General features: G+C 41.1%; 1 protein-coding gene and 1 non-coding gene across 2 annotated transcripts in view; both read right to left on the reverse strand.

The window, feature by feature from the left end:
* Positions 1–22,211, reverse strand: part of LOC134793497 (E3 ubiquitin-protein ligase Ufd4) — a 76,854-nt gene that overhangs the window by 51,246 nt on the left and 3,397 nt on the right. The window contains exons 2-18 of the mRNA XM_063765079.1: positions 21,898–22,037; positions 21,206–21,321; positions 20,208–20,326; positions 19,789–19,928; positions 19,321–19,496; positions 17,801–17,931; positions 10,557–10,690; positions 9,901–10,030; positions 9,126–9,261; positions 8,363–8,527; positions 7,613–7,748; positions 6,488–6,668; positions 5,638–5,703; positions 2,597–2,762; positions 944–1,159; positions 634–766; positions 64–194 (exon numbers count right to left, since the gene is read on the reverse strand). Of these exons, the coding sequence (XP_063621149.1) occupies positions 64–194; positions 634–766; positions 944–1,159; positions 2,597–2,762; positions 5,638–5,703; positions 6,488–6,668; positions 7,613–7,748; positions 8,363–8,527; positions 9,126–9,261; positions 9,901–10,030; positions 10,557–10,690; positions 17,801–17,931; positions 19,321–19,496; positions 19,789–19,928; positions 20,208–20,326; positions 21,206–21,321; positions 21,898–22,037 (2,416 nt within the window). The remainder of the gene's footprint in view (positions 1–63; positions 195–633; positions 767–943; positions 1,160–2,596; positions 2,763–5,637; positions 5,704–6,487; positions 6,669–7,612; positions 7,749–8,362; positions 8,528–9,125; positions 9,262–9,900; positions 10,031–10,556; positions 10,691–17,800; positions 17,932–19,320; positions 19,497–19,788; positions 19,929–20,207; positions 20,327–21,205; positions 21,322–21,897; positions 22,038–22,211) is intronic.
* Trnag-acc (transfer RNA glycine (anticodon ACC)) lies at positions 4,888–4,959 on the reverse strand. Its single transcript has one exon. It is a non-coding gene; the product is annotated as a tRNA-Gly (tRNA).

Consider the following 22,211-nt stretch of genomic DNA (forward strand, 5'->3'; position numbering starts at 1 on the left):
AAATCATGTTAGCAATATATTCACCTTTGTCTTTATAGTCTTATAATGGCTTAAAAAACTTACCTAAAAATGTTTCAGCAGTGAAGGAATGTTTGGTCCCTCGGTTGGATTCAAATATGAACCCGGGTAGATCTTCCCTTAGCAATGTGGTTTGCTGTTGACCATCTGTGTTGTGTATTTGAAGCTCCTTTTCCCTAGAGTTACAAAATTGTGGTAAATAAAACTAATTCACAAATATTGTCAAGCAATTCAAGTGTATATTAACCCAAGGGGGTTATTCATAAAACGTTACTAGCGTCAATCAGTTAATGTATGTTTTATCCTTTTCTTACAAATACATTTGTGAAAATGACAGATTTATAGCTGATTGAGACTTGTAGACGCCATACATGATTACAACATAATTACATATTTACTGCTTTTAAACCTGTCTTATACTTTAACCCTTAAGGCCCCAGTCACACAGATATACCACATGAAATTTAAATACCCTCTCATGTATGTAATGCACTGGAGAATACATTAAATGTCATCTCTCTCTCTTTATCTTTATCAGTTTCTAAGTAATTGTACATATGTGGTCGCTTAAACGCCACTGCCTTTATAAGGGATTCAATACTATACAATACTTACTTTTTGCAGGACAGAGACCAGTTACCAAGTATCAGTTTGGTGTGTGAGGGCTTGGACAATATCGGCTGTGGTACAGAGTTTTTCACCGACGCTCTGGCTCTTTGGAGTTTGTCAATGAACTCGCCGCGGTTCTCTGTTAACAACATTTAAATTTAGAAAAAAGATATGTACTGGTTAATAATATCCTTATCTCAGAGTAGACAATCTTCTGCTATGGACACATATTTCCTAGAGTTTATTGCCGGCGAAGCCAGGGTATAGCATCGTCACCTGCTATGGTGACGATGTTATACCCTGGCCATAAACGTACCCGTGTTGTCGGTCTGGTGCTCCGGGCTGCCGCTGGAGTACATGGTGGCCAGCTTGCCGTCCAGCAGGAAGCGGAACCAGCCGTTGGAGCCGGTGCTGAGCTCCAGCGCGGCCGCGTCGCTCCACACGTACAGCGCGTCGCGCCCGCGGCACAGGGACCACTCGCCCCAAGAGTACGCTACGTTGCTACACAAACTTGTCGCGTCTTCTGTTCCACCTGGATAACAATGTGTGTATTTTAGAATTCGTCTATGTCTATGTAACACCAGCGTAAACATTTAAACTGTATTGAACGCCACGCCTACAGTTTGGAGCGCGTCAACGTAAACCTTGTCAGAACGCACGAACGTTGATATTGAGCTATAGCCGCGTGCGTCATTATCTTTGGCAGTCAACAGGTTAACAAATTCGACCTATTGCTATACTGCGAAATTACACATAAAAAAGAATATATTCCAGATAATAAACGTACAGTACTAGTGCCCCAATTTGTCAAACCGGCCTAATAATATTAGTAGAAACTTGACACAAAAACAGGATTTTATATGTAAATTAACCAACTCAATCGACCAAAAATCCATCAAACACAGCTTTAAAATAGCGGAAACTGGAAACGGGCGTAGCCAGGAGCGAGCAGGAGATCAAATATCACATAGAATGTTTTGCAACCTTCAAAAAACAGGTAATAAAATTAAAAGCAGAGACATACAACAGGCAGTCTTACATTAAAGAGCCATTAACATTGCCAGCATATATTTTTATCTCTTGACTGAATTGTAGCATTTCTATAAAGTGACATTGTGTTGGTAGTTGCTAGCATATATGTAGTTATCGAGCGTGGAATGAGTAACTGTGATGGAGCGTGTTTCAAAATTTAACGTCATTTAGATAAAAGGATCCAACCCACACAAATCTGTCAATAAAATATGCACATCTCAAAAAATCACACATTTAAATGATATTTTTTTGAGAATGGATCTTTTTCGCTAAACTACGTCCAATTATTGGTATGAAATTGTTAAGCGTTTTGTCTCTATATTCGTTTGGAAGTTACCTTCGGTATCTGTGTAACTTATTTCAGTATCCTCTATACAAGAAAAAGAAATGAGAAAAATTAAGTTATGATTGTCTATGATAAAAAAAGAAGTAACTTTTACAAAATATACTTAGGTCTTTGTCTCCGGTTGGTGATGTACGCTGTGCACATACGTCAGGACGTCACGTTCTATAGAATTGTAACAATCTCCAATCCATTGTTACGCCATGCGCAGCGTACAGCATAAACCAAAGACCCAGGCCTAAGACGAAAGCTCATAAGCCATAACAGGGCCTACTTCTCAGGCTCATAAATCTCGTAATGCGTATCGCTGTAGAAGAGTTTAAATTAAATAATAACCATTAAAATAATCTAATAATAACCATTAAAATAATCTCTTATAACGGTATTTGCTACGACTAACCAAGAAATGGGCCGTAGACTTGTTTGCCACCGACGTGTCAAAAACAAGTCGCGATGAAGCTGCATATTCACTGCAGTGAGCTTGTCTTTATGAAAAAGAGAAAAAAAACAACAACAGGAACCTACTTTAAACCACGCTCGGCGCTGGATTCGCCGCCTAATCAACCCGTTAATTAAATCAACATTTGAACATACCAGCTGCACTAGTGGAGTTAGCAGTACTCGCCGCCGGTTCGGCCGCCAAAGCTTCCACCTTGCTGAAGACGCCCAGCCTCGCGAACTGCTCAAGGTAGATGTCTGTGGCCTTCACCATCACCTCTTCGGCGATGCCAAGCACGATGATGTGACCATCGTCGTCATCCTATAAGAGATTAGATATTTAGTCCAGGGTCTCCGGTTGACGCGTCAGCGTGAAATTGAATGGGAAGGAAGCTATTTTATAAAACATAACGCTGTATATAGAGCAGCGTCAACGGGAGACCAAAGCTTTAGGCCTTTCACACACGGGGCGACCCAAAAATGACTAGTTGTCAACTGCGACCCGCACGACCATACGCTGAAAATTAGTTTGTGATAAAACTTAGGGAACAAATCAAATTATTTCATTGAATATTTAGATTTATGTTATTTAAGTAGTCACACTACTTCATATGTGGCTTTCCATCACAGAAGGGTCCTTATGCTTTATGTGCAATAAGGATGTTTCCATCTGAAATTCCTCATGAATATTTGATAGAAACGTCTTTATACTGCCATATACGGAGGCAGGATTGGAACCGGCGTCTTCAGGCTAACGCCCTGGACCTCTAGGGCCTCTAGGCTACCCGGCCAGTTTTTGATAACTTGTGTCGTGTGGAAGTATGTCATTTATTTGACCGCGTCGCAGTTGACAATTTTCTTTGGATTGTTCCGTGTGAGAAAGACCTTATAGTGATGAATTTTATTCAGACAGTTTGGAGTTTTTGTAGCCACAGCGAAGCGGTTATATGAACACTTGTATTATTGATACACATATTAACAAGTTTAGTGGTTATTTCGAATCAGAATAAGAAATACATATTTGAGTCAACACTCAACATGTACGCTTATCCAAATTTCCTATACGCCTTGTATATAATTCGCGTTAAAATGGCGTCCGAATGTAAATATATGCACCAATAACCGCCGTGGCCACTCAAAGAAGGCATACCCCCTAAAATGGGTTAAGTATTCCAAATAGTTACCAAAAGCAATAGTTGCAATAACCGATCTATATGCCATTGGCATAATGGGGCCTACTGATTAACATGTTACTCAGTGGCGGACTGTTAATCAGTGGGCCCCTTAAAAGTCACTGAATGTGGCAGCTACTGGCATTAGGCTGCCTTTTCACTGAGGCGGAGAGGAGTCGTGCGGAAACCAACCAATAGCATTGATTCTTTTCTCCGCTCCGTTGGATTACAACGAATGCTTTTGGTTGATTTCCAGACGTCTCTCATCTCCGCTACAGTGGAAAGGCAGCCTTAATCTCAAAAACCCAGTATCAAAACTCAACGCCTATTTAGGGTTAGAGTATTTACTCAACCCCAAACTCAGCGGGACTAAAATCTACGAAGAAACAATATTAAAACACATAAAAACACCAAAAAAAACAATGCAAGTAAATTTCGATGGTGTGATGGTTTTTGTATATAAAACAGTGATGCGAGGAAACATGATATGTACATAAACCATAATATCCATTATCGGTGCTTATTAGTAAACAGTACTGTGATGTATGTGAAACAGGTACATAAATCGTTATTTCATATATAGCAATACAAAGCCGAGCAAATATTGGAGTCAGCATCGTACCATTTGAAAAATATACACTTTAAGGAGTTCGATCGTAAGTACAGTCAGCGTCAAATAGAAGTGACGGCCGAAGTGGTCAAATATATCGGAACACGTACTTATTGCTATGGTACGAAAGGTGTGATACGGTATAACCTCGAGGTCCTACCTAGAACTTATTCAGTACGATGAAATTTAAATCATATTCAATTAGAACAGAGTTGCATTTTCTTTGTATTGTTAAATTTTCAAACAAAACAAAATCAACTCTATTCCCTACACTGTAGGTTCAAATTTCAGTAACAAAATTTGGGGTTTTCATTTGTATGGCTGCCACTATCTATTGGATGCTGATTATACATCAGTGCGACATAAATTGCAATGTAAGTGGCTAAAATAATCTCATCGGTACGACGCTGCCGTATGCTACGGCTCTAAGTTACTGACCATTTTATTAACAATTCATTTTAAGGCCAATTACTTTGTTCCTTTTGAAATATTGGCTAATAATTGTTTTAGAGTAGAGTAGAAGTATCATAATCACCTTATAGAATGTTTAACCCGGCATTTAGTAATCAAAACTTTAAATTTTGGCATAGATTGATAAACACCATCAATAGTTTTATTTTAAAGGCTACGTTATAAAAAAGTAAATTAAAAGTGTAAAAATTCACTGTCTCGGTCGGGGCTCGAACTCGCGGCTCTGGATCGGTAGCCCATCGCTCTGCCAACTGAGCTACCGAGACTTCACTCGAAGACAACAGCAGGTTAGAGCGATGCGCTAGTGATCCAGAGTCGCGAGTTCGAGCCTCGCTCGAAACAATGAATTATTCCACTACCGCGATATAATTTCATTGTTTTTACCTTAAATTCCGACGTTTCAGCTGAATTGCACCAGTGGTCACGGAAAGACTGACGTCCCAGCAAATGTCAATGAAATTATATCGCGGTAGACCCTTTTGTGTAATCAAATATGTGTACAAAACGCGAGAGTTCAAAGTGTTATAAATTATTCCACTATTAATTTATTTCTAAGGTACATTATAAAGTGGCTTTAAACTCTGTGTTTATATCCCATACACTCACGCAGGATGATTATCCTGCTTTTGTAATAATTTCATACTAAAATGTCAGGTCAGTTGGACCAATCGGGACAATCAAACTGTTATATGAAATGGGATATATCAAAACAAGGTTTAATACGATGTCAATTTACCGCTCGACCACGGTAACAACCACGTTGTTAGAGCGAGAAGTCGGATGCGCGCTATAGCTTCAACGTAAGACGGCTAGCCATTCGGGCCCCGCACAAACTCAGTAGAGCGGTTAAACCGGAGTGTAGGCGACTATGATACTTGTACCGCTCGGGCAGTAGTTAGAGCCTCAGGCGCACACTCGGAATCATCACACCATCGGAACATTACCGCCGGCGCGCGGATATAGCGGCTGCGCAGCGCCCGAGGCACAGCTCGCCGGGGGCCCACCTCGCCCTACACACACAACCGCTGTACTTCCATCACCCTCAAATACATAAATCTGGCATAGAGTTAGACCAATAAAAGTTTGCAGCGATTTTGATAGCCCACGCAGTGCAAGTGTTATTTATATGTCATAATTTCATAGAAGTTTGACGTTTACAATGACACTTGCGCTGCGTGGGCTATCAAAATCGCTACAGACTTTTCTCGGTCTGAGTAATTTTGTCAGCAGAAAATGGCGGCAAATTAAAAAAAAAATAGGCAAGAAATGTTTCAATATTATAAAGGTTTAATTTTAGTATTTTTCAAATATGATTTTACGACGATACGGCATCAGTTGACTCATAAGCTTTTCACTAATATTACTGCAGACACTTTCAGCTGTATTACACTATCTTTGACTTGCTAGTGCCCGTGTATCTACTAGCTGCAAGAGAACATGTCTGAACACTTGTATCAAAGGGATCACTTACCACGTTGTATAGCAAAGTCAACAAAAAACCGATACCCTACTTCACACTCGTAAGCCCCGTCTCCATATCGCGCGGCAAACTATCGAACATTGACTCGCGAGGCAGCCGCGCGCATTGGATACCGGGTTGGCTCGCGAGCCAACTCGCTCTGATCGACAGTATGCCGCGCGATATGGAGACAGGGCTGTATATTTACAAGGAAAAATTTGTTGAAAAAAAAAATCATTTGTACAATACGAGTATTTCCCCGTAATTAGTACAGAGTGCGCAGTACGGCATCGAAACGATGGTAAAGGGCACATGTTATGTATATGTTATGTTACCACGTTGTCGAGCACGGCGGCGATGAGCATGGTGAGCGCGTTGGCGGTGGCTCGGGGCAGCCGGCGCAGCAGGCGGGCGGGCGTGTAGTGCACCATCTTGCGCACCAGCGACAGGCACGCGCGCCGCACGCTCGCGCCGCCCGCGCCCAGGTAGCGCGCGCAGAACACTGGGATCAGACGCCTGCGAACCGATATCACAGAATAACTAATTAAAGTAACGGTATTATCATACAGAACGGCCACGCACCGCCCCGCCCCGACTCGAATTACCTCGCCCCGCGACCGCCCGCGACATGAATCTGGCGTCCTCTCAGTAAAGAGAGACAGAGGTGTACGGTTGGAGCCGGTATAGCTTTATTTGACGTTCATAAGCGCATTGTAATATGCCTACTTGAATAAACTATTTTTTATCTTTTTTATCTTTATCTTTAAAGCGACTTACCCACACATACACAATGACGCGTGTACAGACGTGCCGCGCACACATATAAACGCAAATTATTTTGATGTATGGCGTGTCCGCCCTGTGCCAATATCTAGGTCAGAGGTTCTCGAGGCGTGATACACGAACCCCTGGTTCGGCAGCAAAGGGGTTCGCAACAAGTCCCTACATGACAAGACTTTCTTATATTCATAGTGGTGCCCGTTTTTCCTTATGTAGTTGGCAGCCATCTGGGAAATTGATTAGGTGTGCACGGGGCAAGAAGTTTGAGAAACCCTGATTTAGGTAAAAACCAGTCTCAGTAAAGGGTAATTTTTAAATTAAGAACAAGAGTTCAGTCGAGAATTACGTCATAATCGGCTTACAGAACGGCCGATCAGATCGTGTATACTAATAATAAAAAGATTCAGTAGTCCCTCGTTGGGCGCCATTTCTAAACGGAGCTGTTGCAGTAGGCAGCTTTTTAATTTAATTAACTTTGCACTACAGCACGTAAATCAATTAATAGACGTTGTTAATATAATCATTATAAGTGTAAATAAATGGTGACATGATTTCGTATCATTAGCCCCACGTTGGGCGCCATATGTCAATTTTGAATAATTTTTATACTGATTAATTTATCGACGACAACAACCTAGAATCATTTAGCCTGGGCTATCAGTTACTAGATTGATACTCACTCTAAATAAATAGCAGCCATTTCTTTATCCCCAGTCTCAGGAAAGTCTTCATCGTTGGAAAACGTCGGTGAATCCTGGTTGCCGACAACCAACCACTCTCCAGGGCACTGGAGGATAGCGGCCACTTCCCTGTGACCTGAGTAAGCAAATAAACACATGACTAACAGGATCAACTTCGGTGAGACACAGTCAAGCTATTCTCGTAATCAACTCCCATTTTTTAAGCATTTGTACGTTATAAATGCTAAGAGCGCCAAAACACGCTTCAAAGCTTTACACGCCCACTTGTCACCTTCATTCTTTCATGCTACTCACTTAGCGGGCGTCCATTAATTACGTGAGGGCTTCAGGGGGGAGGGGGTCAAGCCGTACCTCACTAAATCTCACGTGGGCGGCAAATATTTTTGGCAAATATCAAGTAATTTTTTCACGAGCAAATATCACGTCAAAATCCTCAAAAACCCTCAAGTAATTAATGGACGCCCCCTTACGCCCACGATATTGGCGTGTCGATTTTTTGGAATGGATAACGGTGCATAATGGTTAGGTATATCTTTACGAACATATCAAATACACTCATGATCAAATTTAGAGTTTGTGATCAATCACCCTGCCGCGCAGAGTCAGACTATGCTAAGTTTCATGCCAAGTACGTTAAGTGTGGCGCTCAGATGGGATATTGCATTATCATTGCCAAGAGCACCAAGTCTATTTAACTCGATGGCACCCATCCCTAAAGTCCTGGCATACCTTGATCGTGACGCTCTCTGGCCTTGTCTAGCGGCGTCTTGCCGTCCTCGTCGCGCAGATCAGCATTAGCTCCGTAGCGTAACAGTACTTTAGCGATGGCCGGCCGCCCGAAGCAAGCCGCGTAGTGCAGGGACGAACTGCGCTGACCACGGTTTACGTCGGCTCCTGTCAACATTGCATACAAAGATCATGAGATAGGGTGTATTACGTCTCACATTTTGCTTTAATGAGAGTGAAAAGCAATGACATTGGCCAAAGAAAATGGACAGGTGGAATACCACCCATAGGGCCATTTAATTCGGGGTCGATCAAATGTTTTTATCGTTATCCTGCTCAGTAGGACTAGCACAGGAGCGGCGCAACAGTATCTCGCCCGCGAGTTAAACTACCCGCCTTATTCTAACTGTATGGGAGATATAACCATGATAACGAATGACAAAAAAAGTTGATCGAGGTCATAAGGACCAAAGGACCATCATTCGACGCGAGAAGTATAATTACAATTACACTAAGGGGCTATTCATAAATTACGTCATTTAAAATTAGGGGGGGGGGGTCTGGACATCGGATGACGGTAGCATGAAGTAGGAGGAAATGGGGTCATTTGATGCATGATTTTTGGATGATTATAGGGGGGGGGGGGTCCAAAATCGTCAAAAATCGATGACGTAATTTATGGACAGCCCCTAATGAGTAGTAAGTAGTAGTTATTATAAGTTTCGTGTCTATCAGATAGTTTTTCCAAGAACGAGACAACACTCACCCTTCTCGCACAGGAACTCAACCATCTCCTTGGTGCCGAAAGCCGCGGCCCAGTTGAGCAGCGTCTGCCCGACGTCGTCGGTGAAGTTGACGTCGACGGCGCCTGTCGACACGGCTGCGAGCAGCGCGTCCGTGTCCTTAAGGTCAAAAACAAAATGTAAGCTTTAGAGCAAACTTTACAGAAATAGAAGCCCCGCGTAGTAAGGCCCCGTCGACCAGGGCGATTTTCACGTTTGACGATATGCCTAGAAATTTCATAATCTGGCGGATATCACGATCGGCCGCCGACATTTATATGTCCTTTAAAATTGTTATATCGTGATTTGCACTAAATAAAAAAAAGTCAAAGAAGCATCATCGTAATATATGAAAGGTAATATAGCAAAACATTTGTGAAACTAACATATCGTTGCTGCCGTGATTTTTTTCGAGCACAACCCTCGTTTCTCTGTTGACTAGGATAGTAAGTAGGTGAAGATTTTCTTTGTAGTTAAGCTTTCCCATACCCATATCATATTTCTAATAACAGTTAGAATCATTACATTATACACCCCTAAATAATATTTATATAATACAAGAGACCTTATTTAATTACACAAACGGGTCTACCGCGATATAATTTCATTGTTTTTACCCTAAATTCCGACGTTTCAGCTGAGTTGCACCAGCTGTGAGTGTGGTCACGGAAAGACTGACGTCCCAGCTAATAATGAAAAAAACAATGAAATTCTATCGCGGTAGACCCGTTTGTGTAATTAAATATGTGTACAAGGTACCTTGCCACGGATACAATCGATCAACTGGCGATGCGACTTGTCGCCTCTTGCGCCCGCTGTCGCGCTGGAACCTTCTCCTCCTGCACCACTCTTGGAACCGCTGGCTGCATCGCCATTTCTGTTTGAGCCACTGCACAACACATAAACACGTTACATGTACATAATTACTTTGCGTAGTTCCAAAGTAAATTTATCTATCCTCTAGCTCAATTTTGAATTTCAATTATTAAATCGTTTTTAACTGGAAAAGGGTTGCAAGTTTTTAAAAATCAGGGTGACACACTAAACTATAGCAAATAATCCATACTAATATTATAAAGGCCAAAGTGTGTCTGTCTGTCTGTTACATCTTCACGCTTAAGCCGCTGAACCGATTTAGTTAAAATTTGGTATACAGATAGTTTGAGTCCCGGGGAAGGACATAGGATAGTTTTTATGTGAGAAATCATCCCCGAAGACAGTGCGAAGGGGGGTGGAATTGAAAGAGTTAATTAATTGCCTAATAATTGAAATAAGCGTTCTTGGGTAAGCAATGCGCGAATTGAATGATTGCTATTAGCATTATCCAGGCGCTATACCTACTTTAGCTGCTGTCACTAGTTCCATGCAGACGAAGTTGCGGGCAAAAGCTAGTTTTAAAATATTCGTGTACTAACGTCTGTATAGCATGTCGGCCTTCGCAGACCAGCACCAGTAGGAGGTCCACCAGCCGCATGCACTCGAGGCACCAGCGCTCGTCTGCTTGTACGGCCGCCTCGATGGCCGAGCATAGCTCCAGGCGGACTAGGTCCTGTCATACAGAAATTATATATTAATAAACGTTTTCTTAAATGGGCATTTTCATCGTACTCGTGATTCTGAGTAGAAATAACTCAAAAGTTGATGGTTTAAAGTAAATGGCACACTTTTTTTTTAAACCCCCAAATAGGAAGCTTACAAAATTACAAGATAAGGTAAGAGCATGAAAATAATCATTATGCCAGATTAATGACGTTTTTTCACGACGGTGGCAATTAAACCTAACCTCGGAATGTTTTCTCATAGCCTTATCGAACTGAATAATAAATGTCAATTCACAGAGCATAACTTGAACTAGAAAAAGAAGACAGCGAATATTCGTCCTTCGCGTGTCTTCTTTAGATGTTTTGTTGTTCTTTTAATAGGCTAATATCGCTCGGTCGCGCTTTCTTTCCATGCTGTTTCAAGTGCCGGATGTTTGTTGTTACAATATATAATGCCTTATTGCAACATAATGATTCGTACAAATTTACCTAAAGTCCTAAATGTAGACTCATTTATAAATTGTTCTTATGACGTCATAGTCAAGTAGGTACAATAAAATCGACTATTAATAACAAGTTATTTGTTTAAGACAAAACATAATTTGTTTCTAAATCATATCAGAATCAGAAAAAGATCGTAAACACAATGTTAGTCTCGATCGAGTTAGTTATAATAGTTATACTAAGTTACCACAGGTAATTAGTAGTCAATAACAGAATGCTCAAGTCACACCTGGCTGCCTGATCGGTTTTTCAACAGGAAACCAGCGTGGGGCAATTTAGGCAATTAGTCGGCCAATCTAGGCGTGAATGAGTCACGCCTCTTTTTCACAACTTACAGTTTAACTAGCTAACTAACTACGGGACTGTAAATGCTTATTTTTAAATGACATTACAGGTAAACAAGCAGTCCTCAGGGTCCCAGGAGCCGTGGCAAACAGTTAGGACAACGTGAAGATGATGATTACAGGTAAACTGGATGTTGACTTAGAACTTTTTTTTTTTTTTTTTTTTAATTATTATTATGGCTTTTACTCCTCGCTAAATTTAGCAAGGTGGATTCTGCCAATGTCGAGGTGTAGACTTTTGACTTATGAGACGAGAATGTTCGGTTTAATTTTGATTTTTGTGGAAGGATAGACTGGGAACCTAAAACAAACAAATTATTATGGACATCACAGACAAATACATGACATGACACAATTAACATAGTACCAACATTAGTGAAAAAGAGCGGAAAGCGGATGACAGATTGTTAAGGCAAGCAACATAGCGGATGAAATGGAGGAAAAAACGTAGAGATTAAATTATATAGATAGATAGAAAATAATAGTAAGACGAGCAGTAAGAATTAAAGTTTTATATTATGTTCCTGTACATACTTAATAAGGATAGAAGTTAGGGGCGGGTCCATTAGAGTGAGAAGTGAGTAAAAATTAATGGGTCGCGGAATATTTGAAGGTAACACATCATACAAAGAGTAATTGAATCTCGGACAAGAGAAGAAAATGTGATCTACGGTGCCTTCGTCTAACCCACATTCGCACAGTGACGTATCCCGGACCCGTATCTTGGCAAGGAATACAGGCGTACAAACTGGCCCTAAGCGTAAACGGCAAATTGTAGACGTGACCCATTTAGGGTATGCTCGGAATCTGAAAAACCATGGTTTACGTGGAATATTGGGCTGAATGTGGCCATAATGTTTTCCTACCTCCAATCTGGAAGAATTCCAGAGATTTTGCCACGTGTTAAACATATCAGTCTGTGCATGGTTTAAAAGGTCAGAACTGTATATCCTGTCGTGGCCTGGTGATCCCATCTCAATAGCTCTCTTTGCCCATAAGTCTGCAGACTCATTTCCAGGAATGCCACAATGGCCCGGGATCCACCCAAGTACTATTTTTAACCCCTTTGATTCACATTTTCTTAGTAAGGTTTTGATCTGAAGTATTAAGGGAAATTTTGCTTTCATTTTAAACTGATTGCCCATAATAGCTTGCAGACAACTCCTGCTATCTGTAAATATGAACATTTTTGTTATATTGTGAGAATCCGCGTATGCTACAGCTTCCAAGATGGCAACAGCCTCGCCTGTAAAAATGGATGATTGAGGAGGGCACTTAAACATCAAGACAATGCTATATTTTGGAACCACCACTGCTGCTCCAACACAATTTGCGGAATTATTTTTTGATGCGTCAGTAAACACCGGTAAGTAGTCTTCCCACTTTTCTAAAAGTTTTTTAAATTTGCTGTTAGCTCCCGGGTCATTTTTAAAAATTCCAAGGTCTAAAATAACACTAGGGGTGTAAATTAAAGTTTCAAATTTTGTTTCAAATAAGGGGTTTGTTCCTGATTTATATAATATGGGGTTTATACGATTTAATTTAGAATAAGTAATAATAATTTTTGGAAACTCCTTATGCATCCAATATGGGTTTTCAGTGACCAATGAAGCAAGAGCCCGCAAGCGTGTAATCAGCAAGTGATTGGAGTTGGAGATAGCTCTTATGAGGAACCTGTCAGCAAGATATTGTCTACGCAGCGCCAGAGGAGGCTCCACACATTCTACTTGCATGGCATTTTTTGGGGAAGATCTCATGGCACCAAGTATGATTCTTAAGCATTTAGCCTGTATTAAATCCAACTTTTTTAAGGATTCCTTATTACATGGTTCTAATATAAAGGATCCATAGTCCATGTGGCTGCGGATAATAGCATTATAAAGTAGCTTTTGACAATATGGATGAGAACCCCACCAAACTCCTGATAGAGCCCGCAAAATGTTGATTCCTTTTTCACACTTGTCCTGTATGTATTTCAGATGAGGTATTCCACTCATTTTCCGATCCAATATGATACCCAGGAATTTGATTGATTCGTTATTGGGAATGCTTTCTTCACCATAATGAACATCTGCAGTTGGCATGTTCCTTTTGCGACTAAAGATCACAGCACAGCTCTTGGAAGGTGACAAAGACAGACCATGCTCTTCAAGCCAATCCTTCAGGTAACTCAGGCCCATGTTCAACCTTGCAGATGCTGTATCAATAGATTTTGCGGAAGTGTAGAGGATTAGATCATCTGCATACTGTAGAATGTTACAGAAGGGTAACACGGCTTGCTCTAAATCATATGTATATATGCTGTAAAGTATTGGGCTAAGAACGGATCCTTGAGGAAGGCCCTGCCACAGTGTACGAGGAGAAAGATAAGAACTGCCATCACGGATTTTGATGGTTCTTCCTATGAATAGATTGGAGACAATTTGTACAATCTTCACTGCAATGCTCAGATGTAGCATTTTTGCTCTGAGCACCGGAAGAAGGACATTGTCATAAGCTGCCGAAATATCAAGAAAACATCCTAGTAGGTCCTCATTGTTAGAAAGCGAAAGTCTGATATCCGTGGTTAGTATGTTTAAGCTGTCCATTGTGCTCCTACCTTTTCGAAAACCGAATTGGGTGTTTGCTAATAGTCCTCTGCTCTCGACATACCACTCTAGCCTATTCTTTACTAGGTGCTCAAGTATCTTGCCCATCATAGTGGAGAGCGCAATCGGTCGGTACGAGCTGGCCTCTTGTGGATTTTTAGTCGGTTTCAGAATTGGGATGACAATTTGAGTTTTCCAATCTTCTGGGATCTCTCCTGAGTCAAACACGTGATTCAGAATGCCAAGGAAGTATTCCTGTGAGAATGAGCTCAGTTCTGTTATAAAACAGTAAGGAATACCATCTTCTCCTGGTGAAGTGTTGCGTAGTCCATCCAAAGCTATTTTGAGCTCAGAAACCGAAAACGGTTCGTCAAAGGTGGTCGACGGAGGAGGGAGTGGTGGCGACTCTACGCAGGATAATTCTGGGGCAGTTGGGGGTGCCAGTTTATCAGCAAAGTCCAAGAGCCAAGCCGACCTGTCAGAAGAGCATATGATATCCGGTTTAAAGGACCCTCTGAACCGCCTTATATTCTTCCATACAACTGATGGGGGAGTTCTAGGGGACAAGCTCTCACAGAACCCTTTCCAACCCTTTTTCTTTGTTTTGGACAATAAGCGTTTAGTGCGGGCCGAGGTTTTCCTGAAATTGATGAAGTCCTGTATGTCACCTGATTCATTGAATCTTTGTTCAGCTTCATCCCTCTCTTTCACGGCAGCTGTGCAGTCAGCATTCCACCATGGAGGTGAAAGAATTTTATCCTTTTTGTTATTTTTCCGGGGGATAAACTTATCAGCTGCTTCTAAAAGTAAATTTTTGAATTTTGAGTAATTTTCCCTATTGTCATTTAAGTTAGAGTCCCATTCTTTAATTTTTGTTTCGACATAAAGTGAAAATTTCGACCAGTCAGCTGATTGTAATCTGTATTTCAGAAGAGGTTCAGGAGCCGGGGATGGAAGAACAGATGAGGGCTTGGAAATAACAATGGGAAAGTGATCGCTGCCATAGGACTGACGAAGCACAGTCCAAGATAACAATGAGGCCAAATTAGGGGAGCAAGCTGACAAGTCGGGAACGGATTGTGGGTTCTGGCCTGGATAGACTCGATGTGTGGGCGATCCGTCGTTTATAACGCAAACATTGATTTCATCGAAGATTTCTAACAAGAGTGACGAAAACCCGTCCGAATGGTATGATCCCCAAGAAATGTTATGTGAATTAAAATCGCCTAAAACTATATGAGGAGGAGGGACAGAGGTTAGGATAGAAGATAATTCAGGAATAAGGTCAAGGTCAGGGTGAGGAATATATATTGAAATGAAATTAATGCCCATAACCTTAGCGGCTACGGCATTAATTTCATTTCCATGAGGAGGGAGGGGAATTTGAGAGAAGGGGTAGGATTGCTTGATCAACAGAGCGCATCCTGCACGTCCATCAACGCGGTCATCCCGGAGGCATGAGAAGCCCGGGAGTCTAAAACGAGACCCGGGCCTCAGCCACGTCTCCGAGATGGCCGCGACAGACACAGAATGGTCATTGATCAGCTGGATGAGATCTGTTTTTTTAGGAAAAATACTCCGGCTATTCCATTGAAGAAATGTGGCCTGGCGGTCCGTGGTGGTGAGGGAAGGAGAGTTTTTCTACTAGGGTCAACATTATAGGTGCAACGTCGTTCGGTAATATATCACTCCATTTGGCGATGATATTAGTCAACAGTTTTAGGAGGAGCTCCATGAGGTCCTCATTTGGAGTTTCTCTGGTGTATGAGTTATTGAGGGCTTGTCCGTTGGGAATTTGGGATGGAGGGGGTCGGACTATATTGTTATGGGCTTGTTGGTCATAACCTGGGGACAAGGAAGGTCTTGACCGAGGTGACAAAAATACTGTTTTGCGGTGAGAGGTTCTGGGAGGGGTAGAAGGTAAATCTGTTAAGTCAAAGGTTGATTGTGATGGGGGGGAAGGTTCTCTTGTGGGGCCAAACATTATATTTGCAACGTCCGCATAGGGTCTACGACTAACAACTGGGACTTGTGTGGATGCTTCAGCATATGAAATGTTTCTTTCAGACATTATCAGTTTGATGGACTTTTGTCGGTGATGTTCTGGGCAGTTTCTGTCAGTGGCATAGTGTCGGGCAGTGCAAAAAATACAGGATATGTGTTCGGGAGCTACATTACACCCATCACCCGGGTGCTTTTGGGCACATTTGTAGCAGCGGGCATCTGAGCGACATTGAGTCTGAATGTGTCCAAATCTAAGGCATTTTCGGCATTGAATTGTTGGCAGTAGGTATACTTCCACCACTAGAGAAGTATAATAAGCAAATATTCTAGATGGCAAAGTTTGACCTTCAAAAGTAACTACTACAGTCTGGGTTGGAACCCAGGATGGAGATCCATCTTCCTTAGTCACTTTCCTTTGTAGGCGACGCGCTTTCAGAATCCTACCTTTACCTTCTATTAAATTTGTACCCTTAACGAAATCAGTAATGGACCAATCCGTTGGAACTCCTCGAACTAGACCCATACGAGAAATGTTGTATGTTGGTATGTTTGCTGATAGTTTGTATTTATCTAACATAGGGTTTTTTAAGATAGAGTTGGCATCAACGGCTTTATTGAATGTTACTGAAACTCTATTGCGGCCTACAGATTTTATCCCGTCCTTCTTAATATTTGTGACATTTGCCTGTGTTAAGAGCATACCTACATAGATGGCTTTCAGTGTTGACCTGGAGTCAGCAGAAGATTCCTTTGAGATGTGAACCACAAATGGGCCATCGTCGTCTGCATTGTATCCTCTGCCTTCTGTGTCAAGATCAGGGTGTTTGTACAAAAGTGGGTTACCATTCTCATCGCGTTGTTTATCTACGTGGGGGTTGGTGGCATCCTCATTTACTATTGCTATTACCTGTTCCGAGATCTCTTTGTTGTCGTTGGTTGTAATTTTTTTAAGAGCCGGTTCTTGTGGGCTACTGACCGGTGATAAGTCTAATGTTTGCAAGTTTCTTTTTCTAGAATTATTTTCAATGTCCATACCAACCATAACATTAGAGTTACCATCGGTCTCGTCAGGTGGCTTTTCCTTCTCATTCCCTACCATTGGCCCTAAGGCCAAAAAGGCCTTACCCTAGCTTTGTATCAGAACAAATGTATTAATAAACTAATTTATGTAAATAAACCTCAACCAAGTTAATAAATAAGGATGAAATTTACAAAGGATATTATTTATAAAGGAAAATAACCTAAAAATGAACAGACTCACACGGCGCTTCTGTCAAAAGTCGACTTAGAACTTATTTTGTATTGCCCATTCGTGTCAATTTTATTGAGGCTACTTAAACTGGCAACCTAAAGATTTATTTCAAGAAGGTAATTTTAAAACGCGGTTAATTGCAAACAAAATTGCTTTTTATCAACAAATTTCGCTTGTCTCGTTAGCCTTCCGAAATCATACCATATGTTAATTTGAAGTCAATACGATAATTAATCCAGTGCCTCAATGAAAAAATAACATATACTGATATATGTTATTATCTTTTATTAAGACGCTGTTTATATTATAAGCAGCGTCCTCGAGTTAGGCACGTTCACACAGACCGAGCTGCTTCACGCGACATTTTCCTCGCAAGGCGGCTCGGCCTGTACGGACGGGTCTCTTACTTCACATAACTATACATACGTGTGTTATCTGCGCGGAGCCGCGGCACAGCGTGGACAGCAGACTGACGGTGGTGGACACGGAGGGCGCCGGGCACTTGTCGTCGCTGCTCTCCGTGCTGCCGAGACGGCGCACTAGCTCTTCAGTTAGTCCTGCAAGTATATTTTCATATCTCATGCTCTGAAAGTGGGTCGTTGTTGTTCTAAAAAGTGCGCAGAAAGTGATACGTTCCTGCTCTAGCGCAGAAAAGTGGTGTACTCCTCTGCGTCCCCGTCCCACGAGCAACTGGGTGGAAACAAAATGGAAAAATAGTCTGTATTTCCCCGCTTGGAACAATTGATAATTGTTCAATTTTACTAATCCCGTATTAAATTTTTTTCAACGAAAATGATGTAAGTAAATTATTAAAATAAAAATTATTGGTGATTTCTTATGTTGAATTGTATTTCCTCGATAACATATAAGGCGGGAACGAAAAGGAATACACCAAAAATAATGTTTTAAACCATACACTTGCGTAAATGAGCAAAGGCAGAATCTTATACAGCCACAGTTAAACGTTTGTACTTACGTTATGAAATAGGGTTTTAAAGTTATTTAGCGCTATATTCAGGAAAATAAAATTAAAATGCTTACAAGATAAAAATGGCTTATTTCACTCATCAATTGTTATTTAAAACATATTTAAATTCTTAAAATATTTTTAGTGCGGTAGTGTGTTACGGCTTTTAGAACGAAAAAGTAAAAAATTAAAAAGTAAGAGGCAATCCCGCTGATTTTCATACTACATATTAATAATGAACAAATCATTTTAAAATACTGCAGTTTGTTAAAATATGTGTTTTTTCGTAAATATTGCAATCTAAATATTTTTCGCTAGGGGTTATTTATCTACACACATGTAAAGTGTCCGATTGCAAGTAAGTCCTAAGGAAAAAATCATGGCCGTAAGTCTATTCGGTAAGTACCTAGTTGAATTACTGATTTTGCAAAATTGTCTGGTCTTGTTTGGTTTCCTCGCATTCGATATGAAAAGTAGAGTGTTTAACTCGGGTGAAAGGCACCATTTCCGTCTCGGACTATTGGCGCTCTCACTGCGTTCGAGCGCCAAACTACCTCGACAGAAATGGGTGCCTTTCAACCCTTGGTTAACAATCTACTATTGTTTGTGAATCAAATGTGGAAAGTAAGCTATCGCAAAGTAGAGTCGATAGTGTAAAATACTTGAAATAGGACAGATATAGCGATAGAGTTTTAGTTCGTAGCGTGGGCGCGAGCGAAAGGCCTGCCACGCGTGTGTCCGTGTAACCCAGTAGGGCTGAGAGTCATCACTACACTATAAAGGCTCATTTGGACGGTGCGAGAAGTCGCATGCGAGTTTCATTACATTGCGGTTTTTGATCGGTCGGTTGAATTGGACGTAACCAACAGTCCGCAATGTAACTAAAATCGCATGCGAGTTCGCGCGCCATCTAAATCAGCCTTAACCCTGCTACATCCAGTGTGTAGTACAACTGTATGTAGCACAACTAGTACGGTACCGTGCTCCGCTAAAGGCGCGGGGTCGGCGTGGGCGCGAGCGAAGCGGTCCGCGAGCGAAGCGAAGCAGCGCAGCGCCGCGTCGGCCACGCGCGCGTCCGCGTGACGCAGTAACGCTGAGAGGGACATCACCGCGTCGCCTACGCGCTCTGAGCCCGGCTCCATCTTGCCGCACACCCTGTATAACAAGAAGTTCTTATAATATCACAAAAATATACCATTTGGGTGTGATATTTCGGCAGTTCCGTGGAAATCTGCCGAATCTTACACTACGAAGCAGGAAGTCCTCGGTTCGTATTTCGTATCCCGGTAAAGGCATTTGTGTGTTTATTATGAATATTTTTTTCCTGATGGATGTTATCTATGTATGTAAAATGTCGTCTAGTACCCATAACTTTGCTTATTTTGGGGCTAGGTCGATTAGTGTAAGATTGTCCCAATTTTATTTCCTTATGCAGTATATTAGTAACCTTGAGACCACGGCCATGGCGGAGTGCAGCGTGTCCTTGTGCACGGCGGTGCCGTAGTGCGTGATGAAGTGCAGCACGGCCGGCAGACCGCCGCCCTCCCACACCGCGCCCGCCTCGCGGGTGCATACTAACTCCAGCACCTGAGAACATTTATGAGAGTTACACAAAAAGATGGCATCGTTGTCGCTGTAATTTGTAATGCATTGACCTGACGGCGCAAAGGTAAAAGGCGAACCGGGATTCGTCATGACATAAAAGAGGCGAGAAGTTTGATCAGAGCGTGTCACTAGTACAGTTGTGCCGTTCTCGAGAACGTTCTCCATTTACTAAGGGGGGGTGTTCTCACGCGACTTTACACTTGACAACTAAAACTTAGTAAAATAATCATTAAATACCAAGTAATTTATGAAAGAACTGACCTTGATACATTGTTCGGCGAGATCTTTGCTGGTGCGGTTGTTAGGATCGACGGTCAACAGGCGGCTGCATATGGCCTTCACCGCACCCTCGATGGCTACGATCCGACGGGTACACTCCGCTACAGACAAATTAAAGTAAATAAATTATAATAGGGCTTAAATATAATCCTCAGCTAACAACGAAACACAAGTAAAAACATAATAAAGGCAAGTAAGCTTATGTAATAATAAAATTATACTTACACCAATTTTTTATTATAAAAAATAAGCCTTTACATTATATAAAATTTAATTTATTAAATTTAATAAATTTAATCTTTATATTAAATTTCTTGTCACGGCTATGACTTTAGATGTTTCGAAATCATAGTTTCCAGTTAGTAACCACTGCTTCTCTTATTAATATGTAAGTGATATTGTAAATGTGACTAGACTCAGCAATCAGCATAGTCTGCATAAATTATAACCGTTAGGGCAACACGCGGAATGACTCGAAATGACTCACCTTTGTTTGGTTTTGAACACAAACAATGTGTGTTACTAAGGCCCACTTGCACCATTCCAGTTCCACTAACCTGGGGTTAACCGGTTAAACCTGGAGTTACCATGGTTACCAGTACAATTTGACACTGGGTTAACGGTTTAACCGCTTTATTGGGATTTTGGGATGGTGCAAGTGGGCCTAAGAGTAATGAAAATGGGTTAGTTCGGTTTATAATCCTTAGGTACTCAAATTAGGTACATCAAATTTGTAACTATTTCACATTACACTTGATTGATAATGATAATTGACTTGTGCCATATACGAGTAGCATGTCACATTGTCAATTTCCGAAATAGGTACAACACAATCCTTCCTGTCTAGTCACCACTTAATATTTTTAGGACTAAGTTCAAATGAACTTTGTAACCTAAGTCTAAAGTAATAAATAATATTACATATTCTACAAACATTTACTTATCCAGAATATAAAGTAGGCACCAATACTATAGCTTACCGGACACATCCAGATAGTAGGTTATAGCTCTGGCTGTCACTTCCAGAACATTGTCGGGTGCACTCTCATCCAAAAATATTTTGCACAATGCTGGCAAAAACGTTCTCGGAGGGCAGCTGAAACAAAATATATATTTGAATAAGTTCAACTTTTTGGGTTTTTATAAGATTATTAAATTTGATTTTAATAAAAGTGGTCTAGTATGAAAAATAGTTTAATTTACTAGTACTGTTTCACTTCCTCCGTTTATTGAAACATAACAAACCCAGAATCACATTAACATTAAATTTACGGCTGCATAGAGGATGCCGACTAGATAAGCTTAAGGAAACACATATGGTCATAAACTTTTTTCCTGCTGGTGACTCGCCAACACCATATTTTACATTGCATACAAAACTGAAAGTGATAATAGGCTTCCAGAATAACATTAATGAGTGCTTTTTTTCGTGAAAATATTACTAAGAAAGTATTTCTTAAAAAATATTAATTAGTTCTTAAAAAGTGTTAATAGCTTATACACGCACGCAAACGTCAATTAACTCTAAGACATTTTGTTCTGAATACCACTTATTTCTGTCACAGAGCTCGAAGCACCTACCAACTTTGTTGAACATGAACATCACCTGCCCCATCAATATTGACACCGGATCCTCTCCCCACACATCACGATAACTATAAACAGTGGTTACCTCTCGAAGCACCTGTCCACATTGTCGGACATGAGGAGCAGCATGCAGAGCTGCTCGAGGGCAATGAGCTGCATGTCGCGCTCATCGCCCTGCCCCGTCAGCAGCCACTCCAGCAACGTCTCCGGATCCACTTCCGACATCTACATCCAACAGACATAATAATTATTAAGACCACAATGACACCATGGATATAATATGAGATTAGATTAGGAGTATTGGTCATTAAATAACAATTAGATAGTCTAGAAAATTGACAAAGTGTATGAAATTAAAATAAATAAACCTGAAGGTTTGAGAGTTAACCAGCAAAGAAT

The sequence above is a fragment of the Cydia splendana genome, chromosome 1 (genome assembly GCF_910591565.1).
Source record: "Cydia splendana chromosome 1, ilCydSple1.2, whole genome shotgun sequence".
NCBI lineage: Eukaryota > Metazoa > Arthropoda > Insecta > Lepidoptera > Tortricidae > Cydia > Cydia splendana.